Source organism: Oncorhynchus mykiss, chromosome 26, assembly GCF_057628025.1.
Source record: "Oncorhynchus mykiss isolate SJ-2025 chromosome 26, ASM5762802v1, whole genome shotgun sequence".
NCBI classification, from domain to species: Eukaryota; Metazoa; Chordata; class Actinopteri; order Salmoniformes; family Salmonidae; genus Oncorhynchus; species Oncorhynchus mykiss.
Genome location: NC_143047.1, coordinates 35,687,557 through 35,703,472, shown reverse-complemented (window position 1 = coordinate 35,703,472; position 15,916 = coordinate 35,687,557). Strand labels below are relative to the sequence as shown.

Genomic DNA, 15,916 nt, shown 5'->3' with positions numbered 1-15,916 from the left:
CTTTTCTGTAATGTGTGTGTGTGTGTTTATGTCTCAGAGCGTTCTTCCATAAGAGTTCAGCCACGATGCATCTGCCTGCTGAGATAGGTGAGTTGTTTAACAGTAGGACAAGAGGCAAGGAGAGGAAGCCACTTTAGACTATTGACATGCACCCAATATTTCACTCCTCCTGTCTCTTCACTGAGCTTGATGTGTCCTACAATTGTCCCTAAGCATAGATCTAGGATCAGATTTATGGCTCTGCCATTGCTAACTTTAACTCTGTGGTATTAAACAAAATCTGACCCTGTATCAGATGAGAGGATCATCCAATGTTTTTGAGAAGGAAGCAAGTTGATAGGACGCGAGGAGTCAAGACAATGCAATTGAGGTGTTTGTATAATGCTTGAACAAGAGGGGGCGCTGTTAACCAATAGAACTTTACTAGTGACTGTGAGATTTGTTTGCTAGCTAAATGTTGATATAAAAGGTTCTGAAGGCTGATCATTGGTTCACTGTACATATTTAACAGTGTCACTTAATTGCCCTCTTTCTCTATCACACACACAAACATGCATCTATATATAACCACACACAGGTGACTACACTGACTTCTACTCATCCAGGGACCATGCCACCAATGTTGGCATTATGTTCCGAGGGAAGGAGAATGCCCTGATGCCCAACTGGTATGATATGACAACCAACACTTCATCTGTGTCCCAAATGGCATCCTATTCCCTTTATAGTGCACAACTTTTTTTATTTGTAACCTTTACTTAACTAGGCAAGTCAGTTAAGAACAAATTGTTATTTACGATGACGTACTACCAAACCCTAACGACGCTGTGACAATTGTGCGCCGCCCTATGGGACTCCCAATCACGGCCGGTTGTGAAGCAGCCTGGAATCGAACCAGGGTCTGTAGTGATGCCTCTAGCACTGAGATGCAGTGCCTTAAACTGCTGCGCCACTCGGCCCAAATAGCTCTTGTCAAAGTAGTAAACTACAAAGGGAATAGGGTTCCCTGTAGGGTTCCCTGTTCCACAACTACACTGAGTGGACAAAACATTAAGAACATCTGCTCTTTCTGTGACAGACTATCCAGGTGAAAGATATGATCCCTTATTGATGTCACTTGTTAAATCCACTTCAATCAGTGTAGATGAAGGGGAGGAGACAGGTTAAATAATAATTTAATCATTGAGACAATTGAAACATAGATAGTGTATGTGTGCAGAGGATGAATGGGCAAGACAAAAGATTGAAGTGCATTTGAACGGGGTATGGTAGTAGGTGCCAGGCATACCGGTTTTTGTCGTGAACTGCAACTCTGCTGGGTTTTACACACTCAACAGTTTCCTGTGTGTGTCAAGAATGGTCCACCACACAAAGGACATCCAGCCAACTTGACACAACTGTGGGAAGCATTGGAGTCAACATGGGACAGCATCCCTGTGGAACGCTTCTGACATCTTGTAGTCCATGCTCCGACGAATTGAGGAGGGGGGTTGCAACTCAGTATTAGAAAGGTGTTCTTAATGTTTTGTTCACTCAGTGTATATATCTGTTTTCATTCCCCACATACTAACTAACCATATTATTAGATGTAGACAGAGTAACTCACTAACTAACCATATTATTAGATATAGACAGAGTAACTCACTAACTAATCATATTATTAGATGTAGACAGAGTAACTCACTAACCATATTATTAGATGTAGACAGAGTAACTCACTAACTAACCATATTATTAGATGTAGACAGAGTAACTCACTAACTAACCATATTATTAGATGTAGACAGAGTAACTCACTAACTAACCATATTATTAGATGTAGACAGAGTAACTAACTAACCATATTATTAGATATAGACAGAGTAACTCTCTAACTAACCATATTATTAGATATAGACAGAGTAACTCTCTAACTAACCATATTATTAGATGTAGACAGAGTAACTCACTAACCATATTATTAGATGTAGACAGAGTAACTCACTAACTAACCATATTATTAGATGTAGACAGAGTAACTCGCTAACTAACCATATTATTAGATGTAGACAGAGTAACTCACTAACTAACCATATTATTAGATGTAGACAGAGTAACTCACTAACTAATCATATTATTAGATGTAGACAGAGTAACTCACTAACTAACCATATTATTAGATGTAGACAGAGTAACTCACTAACTAACAATATTATTAGATGTAGACAGAGTAACTCACTAACTAACCATATTATTAGATGTAGACAGAGTAACTCACTAACTAACCATATTATTAGATGTAGACAGAGTAACTCACTAACTAACCATATTATTAGATGTAGACAGAGTAACTCACTAACTAACCATATTATTAGATGTAGACAGAGTAACTCACTAACTAACCATATTATTAGATGTAGACAGAGTAACTAACTAACCATATTATTAGATATAGACAGAGTAACTCTCTAACTAACCATATTATTAGATGTAGACAGAGTAACTCACTAACTAACCATATTATTAGATGTAGACAGAGTAACTCACTAACTAACCATATTATTAGATGTAGACAGAGTAACTCACTAACTAACCATATTATTAGATGTAGACAGAGTAACTCACTAACTAACCATATTATTAGATGTAGACAGAGTAACTCACTAACCATATTATTAGATGTAGACAGAGTAACCATATTATTAGATGTAGACAGAGTAACTCACTAACTAATCATATTATTAGATGTAGACAGAGTAACTCACTAACTAACCATATTATTAGATGTAGACAGAGTAACTCACTAACTAACAATATTATTAGATGTAGACAGAGTAACTCACTAACTAACCATATTATTAGATGTAGACAGAGTAACTCACTAACTAACCATATTATTAGATGTAGACAGAGTAACTCACTAACTAACCATATTATTAGATGTAGACAGAGTAACTCACTAACTAACCATATTATTAGATGTAGACAGAGTAACTCACTAACTAACCATATTATTAGATGTAGACAGAGTAACTAACTAACCATATTATTAGATATAGACAGAGTAACTCTCTAACTAACCATATTATTAGATGTAGACAGAGTAACTCACTAACTAACCATATTATTAGATGTAGACAGAGTAACTCACTAACTAACCATATTATTAGATGTAGACAGAGTAACTCACTAACTAACCATATTATTAGATGTAGACAGAGTAACTCACTAACTAACCATATTATTAGATGTAGACAGAGTAACTCACTAACCATATTATTAGATGTAGACAGAGTAACCATATTATTAGATGTAGACAGAGTAACTCACTAACTAACCATATTATTAGATGTAGACAGAGTAACTCACTAACTAACCATATTATTAGATGTAGACAGAGTAACTCACTAACCATATTATTAGATGTAGACAGAGTAACCATATTATTAGATGTAGACCGAGTAACTCACTAACTAACCATATTATTAGATGTAGACAGAGTAACTCACTAACTAACCATATTATTAGATGTAGACAGAGTAACTCACTAACTAACCATATTATTAGATGTAGACAGAGTAACTCACTAACTAACCATATTATTAGATGTAGACAGTAACTAACTAACCATATTATTAGATATAGACAGAGTAACTCTCTAACTAACCATATTATTAGATGTAGACAGAGTAACTCACTAACTAACCATATTATTAGATGTAGACAGAGTAACTCACTAACTAACCATATTATTAGATGTAGACAGAGTAACTCACTAACTAACCATATTATTAGATGTAGACAGAGTAACTCACTAACTAACCATATTATTAGATGTAGACAGAGTAACTCACTAACTAACCATATTATTAGATGTAGACAGAGTAACTCACTAACTAACCATATTATTAGATGTAGACAGAGTAACTCACTAACTAACCATATTATTAGATGTAGACAGAGTAACTCACTAACTAACCATATTATTAGATGTAGACAGAGTAACCATATTATTAGATGTAGACAGAGTAACTCACTAACTAACCATATTATTAGATGTAGACAGAGTAACTCACTAACTAACCATATTATTAGATGTAGACAGAGTAACTCACTAACTAACCATATTATTAGATGTAGACAGAGTAACTCACTAACTAACCATATTATTAGATGTAGACAGAGTAACCATATTATTAGATGTAGACAGAGTAACTCACTAACTAACCATATTATTAGATGTAGACAGAGTAACTCACTAACTAACCATATTATTAGATGTAGACAGAGTAACTCACTAACTAACCATATTATTAGATGTAGACAGAGTAACTCACTAACTAACCATATTATTAGATGTAGACAGAGTAACTCGCTAACTAACCATATTATTAGATGTAGACAGAGTAACTCACTAACTAACCATATTATTAGATGTAGACAGAGTAACTCACTAACTAACCATATTATTAGATGTAGACAGAGTAACTCACTAACTAACCATATTATTAGATGTAGACAGAGTAACTCACTAACTAACCATATTATTAGATGTAGACAGAGTAACTCACTAACTAACCATATTATTAGATATAGACAGAGTAACTCACTAACTAACCATATTATTAGATGTAGACAGAGTAACTAACTAACCATATTATTAGATATAGACAGAGTAACTCTCTAACTAACCATATTATTAGATGTAGACAGAGTAACTCACTAACTAACCATATTATTAGATGTAGACAGAGTAACTCACTAACTAACCATATTATTAGATGTAGACAGAGTAACTCACTAACTAACCATATTATTAGATGTAGACAGATTAACTCACTAACTAACCATATTATTAGATGTAGACAGAGTAACTCACTAACTAACCATATTATTAGATGTAGACAGAGTAACTCACTAACTAACCATATTATTAGATGTAGACAGAGTAACTCACTAACTAACCATATTATTAGATGTAGACAGAGTAACTCACTAACCATATTATTAGATGTAGACAGAGTAACTCACTAACTAACCATATTATTAGATGTAGACAGAGTAACTCACTAACTAACCATATTATTAGATGTAGACAGAGTAACTCACTAACTAACCATATTATTAGATGTAGACAGAGTAACTCACTAACTAACCATATTATTAGATGTAGACAGAGTAACCATATTATTAGATGTAGACCGAGTAACTCACTAACTAACCATATTATTAGATGTAGACAGAGTAACTCACTAACTAACCATATTATTAGATGTAGACAGAGTAACTCACTAACTAACCATATTATTAGATGTAGACAGAGTAACTCACTAACTAACCATATTATTAGATGTAGACAGAGTAACTCACTAACTAACCATATTATTAGATGTAGACAGAGTAACTCACTAACTAACCATATTATTAGATGTAGACAGAGTAACTCACTAACTAACCATATTATTAGATGTAGACAGAGTAACTCACTAACTAACCATATTATTAGATGTAGACAGAGTAACTCACTAACTAACCATATTATTAGATGTAGACAGAGTAACTCACTAACTAACCATATTATTAGATGTAGACAGAGTAACTAACTAACCATATTATTAGATGTAGACAGAGTAACCATATTATTAGATGTAGACAGAGTAACTCACTAACTAACCATATTATTAGATATAGACAGAGTAACTCACTAACTAACCATATTATTAGATGTAGACAGAGTAACTCACTAACTAACCATATTATTAGATATAGACAGAGTAACTCACTAACTAACCATATTATTAGATGTAGACAGAGTAACTAACTAACCATATTATTAGATATAGACAGAGTAACTCGCTAACTAACCATATTATTAGATGTAGACAGAGTAACTCACTAACTAACCATATTATTAGATGTAGACAGAGTAACTCACTAACTAACCACATTATTAGATGTAGACAGAGTAACTCACTAACTAACCATATTATTAGATGTAGACAGAGTAACTCACTAACTAACCATATTATTAGATGTAGATAGAGTAACTCACTAACTAACCATATTATTAGATGTAGACAGAGTAACTCACTAACTAACCATATTATTAGATGTAGACAGAGTAACTCACTAACTAACCATATTATTAGATGTAGACAGAGTAACTCACTAACCATATTATTAGATGTAGACAGAGTAACCATATTATTAGATGTAGACAGAGTAACTCACTAACTAACCATATTATTAGATGTAGACAGAGTAACTAACTAACCATATTATTAGATATAGACAGAGTAACTCTCTAACTAACCATATTATTAGATGTAGACAGAGTAACTCACTAACTAACCATATTATTAGATGTAGACAGAGTAACTCACTAACTAACCATATTATTAGATGTAGACAGAGTAACTCACTAACTAACCATATTATTAGATGTAGACAGAGTAACTCACTAACTAACCATATTATTAGATGTAGACAGAGTAACTCACTAACCATATTATTAGATGTAGACAGAGTAACCATATTATTAGATGTAGACAGAGTAACTCACTAACTAACCATATTATTAGATGTAGACAGAGTAACTCACTAACTAACCATATTATTAGATGTAGACAGAGTAACTCACTAACCATATTATTAGATGTAGACAGAGTAACCATATTATTAGATGTAGACAGAGTAACTCACTAACTAATCATATTATTAGATGTAGACAGAGTAACTCACTAACTAACCATATTATTAGATGTAGACAGAGTAACTCACTAACTAACAATATTATTAGATGTAGACAGAGTAACTCACTAACTAACCATATTATTAGATGTAGACAGAGTAACTCACTAACTAACCATATTATTAGATGTAGACAGAGTAACTCACTAACTAACCATATTATTAGATGTAGACAGAGTAACTCACTAACTAACCATATTATTAGATGTAGACAGAGTAACTCACTAACTAACCATATTATTAGATGTAGACAGAGTAACTAACTAACCATATTATTAGATATAGACAGAGTAACTCTCTAACTAACCATATTATTAGATGTAGACAGAGTAACTCACTAACTAACCATATTATTAGATGTAGACAGAGTAACTCACTAACTAACCATATTATTAGATGTAGACAGAGTAACTCACTAACTAACCATATTATTAGATGTAGACAGATTAACTCACTAACTAACCATATTATTAGATGTAGACAGAGTAACTCACTAACTAACCATATTATTAGATGTAGACAGAGTAACTCACTAACTAACCATATTATTAGATGTAGACAGAGTAACTCACTAACTAACCATATTATTAGATGTAGACAGAGTAACTCACTAACCATATTATTAGATGTAGACAGAGTAACTCACTAACTAACCATATTATTAGATGTAGACAGAGTAACTCACTAACTAACCATATTATTAGATGTAGACAGAGTAACTCACTAACTAACCATATTATTAGATGTAGACAGAGTAACTCACTAACTAACCATATTATTAGATGTAGACAGAGTAACTCACTAACTAACCATATTATTAGATGTAGACAGAGTAACTCACTAACTAACCATATTATTAGATGTAGACAGAGTAACTCACTAACTAACCATATTATTAGATGTAGACAGAGTAACTCACTAACTAACCATATTATTAGATGTAGACAGAGTAACTCACTAACTAACCATATTATTAGATGTAGACAGAGTAACTAACTAACCATATTATTAGATGTAGACAGAGTAACCATATTATTAGATGTAGACAGAGTAACTCACTAACTAACCATATTATTAGATATAGACAGAGTAACTCACTAACTAACCATATTATTAGATGTAGACAGAGTAACTCACTAACTAACCATATTATTAGATATAGACAGAGTAACTCACTAACTAACCATATTATTAGATGTAGACAGAGTAACTAACTAACCATATTATTAGATATAGACAGAGTAACTCGCTAACTAACCATATTATTAGATGTAGACAGAGTAACTCACTAACTAACCATATTATTAGATGTAGACAGAGTAACTCACTAACTAACCACATTATTAGATGTAGACAGAGTAACTCACTAACTAACCATATTATTAGATGTAGACAGAGTAACTCACTAACTAACCATATTATTAGATGTAGATAGAGTAACTCACTAACTAACCATATTATTAGATGTAGACAGAGTAACTCACTAACTAACCATATTATTAGATGTAGACAGAGTAACTCACTAACTAACCATATTATTAGATGTAGACAGAGTAACTCACTAACCATATTATTAGATGTAGACAGAGTAACCATATTATTAGATGTAGACAGAGTAACTCACTAACTAACCATATTATTAGATGTAGACAGAGTAACTAACTAACCATATTATTAGATATAGACAGAGTAACTCTCTAACTAACCATATTATTAGATGTAGACAGAGTAACTCACTAACTAACCATATTATTAGATGTAGACAGAGTAACTCACTAACTAACCATATTATTAGATGTAGACAGAGTAACTCACTAACTAACCATATTATTAGATGTAGACAGAGTAACTCACTAACTAACCATATTATTAGATGTAGACAGAGTAACTCACTAACCATATTATTAGATGTAGACAGAGTAACCATATTATTAGATGTAGACAGAGTAACTCACTAACTAACCATATTATTAGATGTAGACAGAGTAACTCACTAACTAACCATATTATTAGATGTAGACAGAGTAACTCACTAACCATATTATTAGATGTAGACAGAGTAACCATATTATTAGATGTAGACAGAGTAACTCACTAACTAATCATATTATTAGATGTAGACAGAGTAACTCACTAACTAACCATATTATTAGATGTAGACAGAGTAACTCACTAACTAACAATATTATTAGATGTAGACAGAGTAACTCACTAACTAACCATATTATTAGATGTAGACAGAGTAACTCACTAACTAACCATATTATTAGATGTAGACAGAGTAACTCACTAACTAACCATATTATTAGATGTAGACAGAGTAACTCACTAACTAACCATATTATTAGATGTAGACAGAGTAACTCACTAACTAACCATATTATTAGATGTAGACAGAGTAACTAACTAACCATATTATTAGATATAGACAGAGTAACTCTCTAACTAACCATATTATTAGATGTAGACAGAGTAACTCACTAACTAACCATATTATTAGATGTAGACAGAGTAACTCACTAACTAACCATATTATTAGATGTAGACAGAGTAACTCACTAACTAACCATATTATTAGATGTAGACAGAGTAACTCACTAACTAACCATATTATTAGATGTAGACAGAGTAACTCACTAACCATATTATTAGATGTAGACAGAGTAACCATATTATTAGATGTAGACAGAGTAACTCACTAACTAACCATATTATTAGATGTAGACAGAGTAACTCACTAACTAACCATATTATTAGATGTAGACAGAGTAACTCACTAACCATATTATTAGATGTAGACAGAGTAACCATATTATTAGATGTAGACCGAGTAACTCACTAACTAACCATATTATTAGATGTAGACAGAGTAACTCACTAACTAACCATATTATTAGATGTAGACAGAGTAACTCACTAACTAACCATATTATTAGATGTAGACAGAGTAACTCACTAACTAACCATATTATTAGATGTAGACAGTAACTAACTAACCATATTATTAGATATAGACAGAGTAACTCTCTAACTAACCATATTATTAGATGTAGACAGAGTAACTCACTAACTAACCATATTATTAGATGTAGACAGAGTAACTCACTAACTAACCATATTATTAGATGTAGACAGAGTAACTCACTAACTAACCATATTATTAGATGTAGACAGAGTAACTCACTAACTAACCATATTATTAGATGTAGACAGAGTAACTCACTAACTAACCATATTATTAGATGTAGACAGAGTAACTCACTAACTAACCATATTATTAGATGTAGACAGAGTAACTCACTAACTAACCATATTATTAGATGTAGACAGAGTAACCATATTATTAGATGTAGACAGAGTAACTCACTAACTAACCATATTATTAGATGTAGACAGAGTAACTCACTAACTAACCATATTATTAGATGTAGACAGAGTAACTCACTAACTAACCATATTATTAGATGTAGACAGAGTAACTCACTAACTAACCATATTATTAGATGTAGACAGAGTAACCATATTATTAGATGTAGACAGAGTAACTCACTAACTAACCATATTATTAGATGTAGACAGAGTAACTCACTAACTAACCATATTATTAGATGTAGACAGAGTAACTCACTAACTAACCATATTATTAGATGTAGACAGAGTAACTCACTAACTAACCATATTATATTAGATGTAGACAGAGTAACTCGCTAACTAACCATATTATTAGATGTAGACAGAGTAACTCACTAACTAACCATATTATTAGATGTAGACAGAGTAACTCACTAACTAACCATATTATTAGATGTAGACAGAGTAACTCACTAACTAACCATATTATTAGATGTAGACAGAGTAACTCACTAACTAACCATATTATTAGATGTAGACAGAGTAACTCACTAACTAACCATATTATTAGATATAGACAGAGTAACTCACTAACTAACCATATTATTAGATGTAGACAGAGTAACTAACTAACCATATTATTAGATATAGACAGAGTAACTCTCTAACTAACCATATTATTAGATGTAGACAGAGTAACTCACTAACTAACCATATTATTAGATGTAGACAGAGTAACTCACTAACTAACCATATTATTAGATGTAGACAGAGTAACTCACTAACTAACCATATTATTAGATGTAGACAGATTAACTCACTAACTAACCATATTATTAGATGTAGACAGAGTAACTCACTAACTAACCATATTATTAGATGTAGACAGAGTAACTCACTAACTAACCATATTATTAGATGTAGACAGAGTAACTCACTAACTAACCATATTATTAGATGTAGACAGAGTAACTCACTAACCATATTATTAGATGTAGACAGAGTAACTCACTAACTAACCATATTATTAGATGTAGACAGAGTAACTCACTAACTAACCATATTATTAGATGTAGACAGAGTAACTCACTAACTAACCATATTATTAGATGTAGACAGAGTAACTCACTAACTAACCATATTATTAGATGTAGACAGAGTAACCATATTATTAGATGTAGACCGAGTAACTCACTAACTAACCATATTATTAGATGTAGACAGAGTAACTCACTAACTAACCATATTATTAGATGTAGACAGAGTAACTCGCTAACTAACCATATTATTAGATGTAGACAGAGTAACTCACTAACTAACCATATTATTAGATGTAGACAGAGTAACTCACTAACTAACCATATTATTAGATGTAGACAGAGTAACTCACTAACTAACCATATTATTAGATGTAGACAGAGTAACTCACTAACTAACCATATTATTAGATGTAGACAGAGTAACTCACTAACTAACCATATTATTAGATGTAGACAGAGTAACTCACTAACTAACCATATTATTAGATGTAGACAGAGTAACTCACTAACTAACCATATTATTAGATGTAGACAGAGTAACTCACTAACTAACCATATTATTAGATGTAGACAGAGTAACTAACTAACCATATTATTAGATGTAGACAGAGTAACCATATTATTAGATGTAGACAGAGTAACTCACTAACTAACCATATTATTAGATATAGACAGAGTAACTCACTAACTAACCATATTATTAGATGTAGACAGAGTAACTCACTAACTAACCATATTATTAGATATAGACAGAGTAACTCACTAACTAACCATATTATTAGATGTAGACAGAGTAACTAACTAACCATATTATTAGATATAGACAGAGTAACTCGCTAACTAACCATATTATTAGATGTAGACAGAGTAACTCACTAACTAACCATATTATTAGATGTAGACAGAGTAACTCACTAACTAACCACATTATTAGATGTAGACAGAGTAACTCACTAACTAACCATATTATTAGATGTAGACAGAGTAACTCACTAACTAACCATATTATTAGATGTAGATAGAGTAACTCACTAACTAACCATATTATTAGATGTAGACAGAGTAACTCACTAACTAACCATATTATTAGATGTAGACAGAGTAACTCACTAACTAACCATATTATTAGATGTAGACAGAGTAACTCACTAACCATATTATTAGATGTAGACAGAGTAACCATATTATTAGATGTAGACAGAGTAACTCACTAACTAACCATATTATTAGATGTAGACAGAGTAACTCACTAACTAACCATATTATTAGATGTAGACAGAGTAACTCACTAACTAACCATATTATTAGATGTAGACAGAGTAACTCACTAACTAACCATATTATTAGATGTAGACAGAGTAACTCACTAACTAACCATATTATTAGATGTAGACAGAGTAACTCACTAACTAACCATATTATTAGATGTAGACAGAGTAACTCACTAACTAACCATATTATTAGATGTAGACAGAGTAACCATATTATTAGATGTAGACAGAGTAACTCACTAACTAACCATATTATTAGATGTAGACAGAGTAACTCACTAACTAACCATATTATTAGATGTAGACAGAGTAACTCACTAACTAACCATATTATTAGATGTAGACAGAGTAACTCACTAACTAACCATATTATTAGATGTAGACAGAGTAACCATATTATTAGATGTAGACAGAGTAACTCACTAACTAACCATATTATTAGATGTAGACAGAGTAACTCACTAACTAACCATATTATTAGATGTAGACAGAGTAACTCACTAACTAACCATATTATTAGATGTAGACAGAGTAACTCACTAACTAACCATATTATATTAGATGTAGACAGAGTAACTCGCTAACTAACCATATTATTAGATGTAGACAGAGTAACTCACTAACTAACCATATTATTAGATGTAGACAGAGTAACTCACTAACTAACCATATTATTAGATGTAGACAGAGTAACTCACTAACTAACCATATTATTAGATGTAGACAGAGTAACTCACTAACTAACCATATTATTAGATGTAGACAGAGTAACTCACTAACTAACCATATTATTAGATATAGACAGAGTAACTCACTAACTAACCATATTATTAGATGTAGACAGAGTAACTAACTAACCATATTATTAGATATAGACAGAGTAACTCTCTAACTAACCATATTATTAGATGTAGACAGAGTAACTCACTAACTAACCATATTATTAGATGTAGACAGAGTAACTCACTAACTAACCATATTATTAGATGTAGACAGAGTAACTCACTAACTAACCATATTATTAGATGTAGACAGATTAACTCACTAACTAACCATATTATTAGATGTAGACAGAGTAACTCACTAACTAACCATATTATTAGATGTAGACAGAGTAACTCACTAACTAACCATATTATTAGATGTAGACAGAGTAACTCACTAACTAACCATATTATTAGATGTAGACAGAGTAACTCACTAACCATATTATTAGATGTAGACAGAGTAACTCACTAACTAACCATATTATTAGATGTAGACAGAGTAACTCACTAACTAACCATATTATTAGATGTAGACAGAGTAACTCACTAACTAACCATATTATTAGATGTAGACAGAGTAACTCACTAACTAACCATATTATTAGATGTAGACAGAGTAACCATATTATTAGATGTAGACCGAGTAACTCACTAACTAACCATATTATTAGATGTAGACAGAGTAACTCACTAACTAACCATATTATTAGATGTAGACAGAGTAACTCGCTAACTAACCATATTATTAGATGTAGACAGAGTAACTCACTAACTAACCATATTATTAGATGTAGACAGAGTAACTCACTAACTAACCATATTATTAGATGTAGACAGAGTAACTCACTAACTAACCATATTATTAGATGTAGACAGAGTAACTCACTAACTAACCATATTATTAGATGTAGACAGAGTAACTCACTAACTAACCATATTATTAGATGTAGACAGAGTAACTCACTAACTAACCATATTATTAGATGTAGACAGAGTAACTCACTAACTAACCATATTATTAGATGTAGACAGAGTAACTCACTAACTAACCATATTATTAGATGTAGACAGAGTAACTAACTAACCATATTATTAGATGTAGACAGAGTAACCATATTATTAGATGTAGACAGAGTAACTCACTAACTAACCATATTATTAGATATAGACAGAGTAACTCACTAACTAACCATATTATTAGATGTAGACAGAGTAACTCACTAACTAACCATATTATTAGATATAGACAGAGTAACTCACTAACTAACCATATTATTAGATGTAGACAGAGTAACTAACTAACCATATTATTAGATATAGACAGAGTAACTCGCTAACTAACCATATTATTAGATGTAGACAGAGTAACTCACTAACTAACCATATTATTAGATGTAGACAGAGTAACTCACTAACTAACCACATTATTAGATGTAGACAGAGTAACTCACTAACTAACCATATTATTAGATGTAGACAGAGTAACTCACTAACTAACCATATTATTAGATGTAGATAGAGTAACTCACTAACTAACCATATTATTAGATGTAGACAGAGTAACTCACTAACTAACCATATTATTAGATGTAGACAGAGTAACTCACTAACTAACCATATTATTAGATGTAGACAGAGTAACTCACTAACCATATTATTAGATGTAGACAGAGTAACCATATTATTAGATGTAGACAGAGTAACTCACTAACTAACCATATTATTAGATGTAGACAGAGTAACTCACTAACTAACCATATTATTAGATGTAGACAGAGTAACTCACTAACTAACCATATTATTAGATGTAGACAGAGTAATCATATTATTAGATGTAGACCGAGTAACTCACTAACTAACCATATTATTAGATGTAGACAGAGTAACTCACTAACTAACCATATTATTAGATGTAGACAGAGTAACTCACTAACTAACCATATTATTAGATGTAGACAGAGTAACTCACTAACTAACCATATTATTAGATGTAGACAGAGTAACTAACTAACCATATTATTAGATGTAGACAGAGTAACTCACTAACTAACCATATTATTAGATGTAGACAGAGTAACTAACTAACCATATTATTAGATGTAGACAGAGTAACTCGCTAACTAACCATATTATTAGATGTAGACAGAGTAACTCACTAACTAACCATATTATTAGATGTAGACAGAGTAACTCACTAACTAACCATATTATTAGATGTAGACAGAGTAACTCACTAACTAACCATATTATTAGATGTAGACAGAGTAACTCACTAACTAACCATATTATTAGATGTAGACAGAGTAACTCACTAACTAACCATATTATTAGATGTAGACAGAGTAACTCACTAACTAACCATATTATTAGATGTAGACAGAGTAACTCACTAACTAACCATATTATTAGATGTAGACAGAGTAACTCACTAACTAACCATATTATTAGATGTAGACAGAGTAACTAACTAACCATATTATTAGATGTAGACAGAGTAACCATATTATTAGATGTAGACAGAGTAACTCACTAACTAACCATATTATTAGATATAGACAGAGTAACTCACTAACTAACCATATTATTAGATGTAGACAGAGTAACTAACTAACCATATTATTAGATATAGACAGAGTAACTCTCTAACTAACCATATTATTAGATGTAGACAGAGTAACTCACTAACTAACCATATTATTAGATGTAGACAGAGTAACTCACTAACTAACCACATTATTAGATGTAGACAGAGTAACTA

At 31.7% G+C, this 15,916-nt stretch overlaps 1 protein-coding gene across 3 annotated transcripts in view; it reads left to right on the top strand.

Moving 5' to 3' along the window:
• LOC110506880 (fumarylacetoacetase) overlaps nucleotides 1–15,916 on the top strand; it is a 39,038-nt gene that overhangs the window by 3,514 nt on the left and 19,608 nt on the right. For all 3 annotated transcript variants that reach the window (XR_016492332.1, XM_036963664.2, XM_090222871.1), the window contains exons 4-5: nucleotides 38–87; nucleotides 578–668. Coding sequence is in view for 2 of the 3 variants with exons in the window: in XM_036963664.2 (XP_036819559.2) it covers nucleotides 38–87; nucleotides 578–668 (141 nt within the window). In the remaining variant the exon portion in view is untranslated. The remainder of the gene's footprint in view (nucleotides 1–37; nucleotides 88–577; nucleotides 669–15,916) is intronic.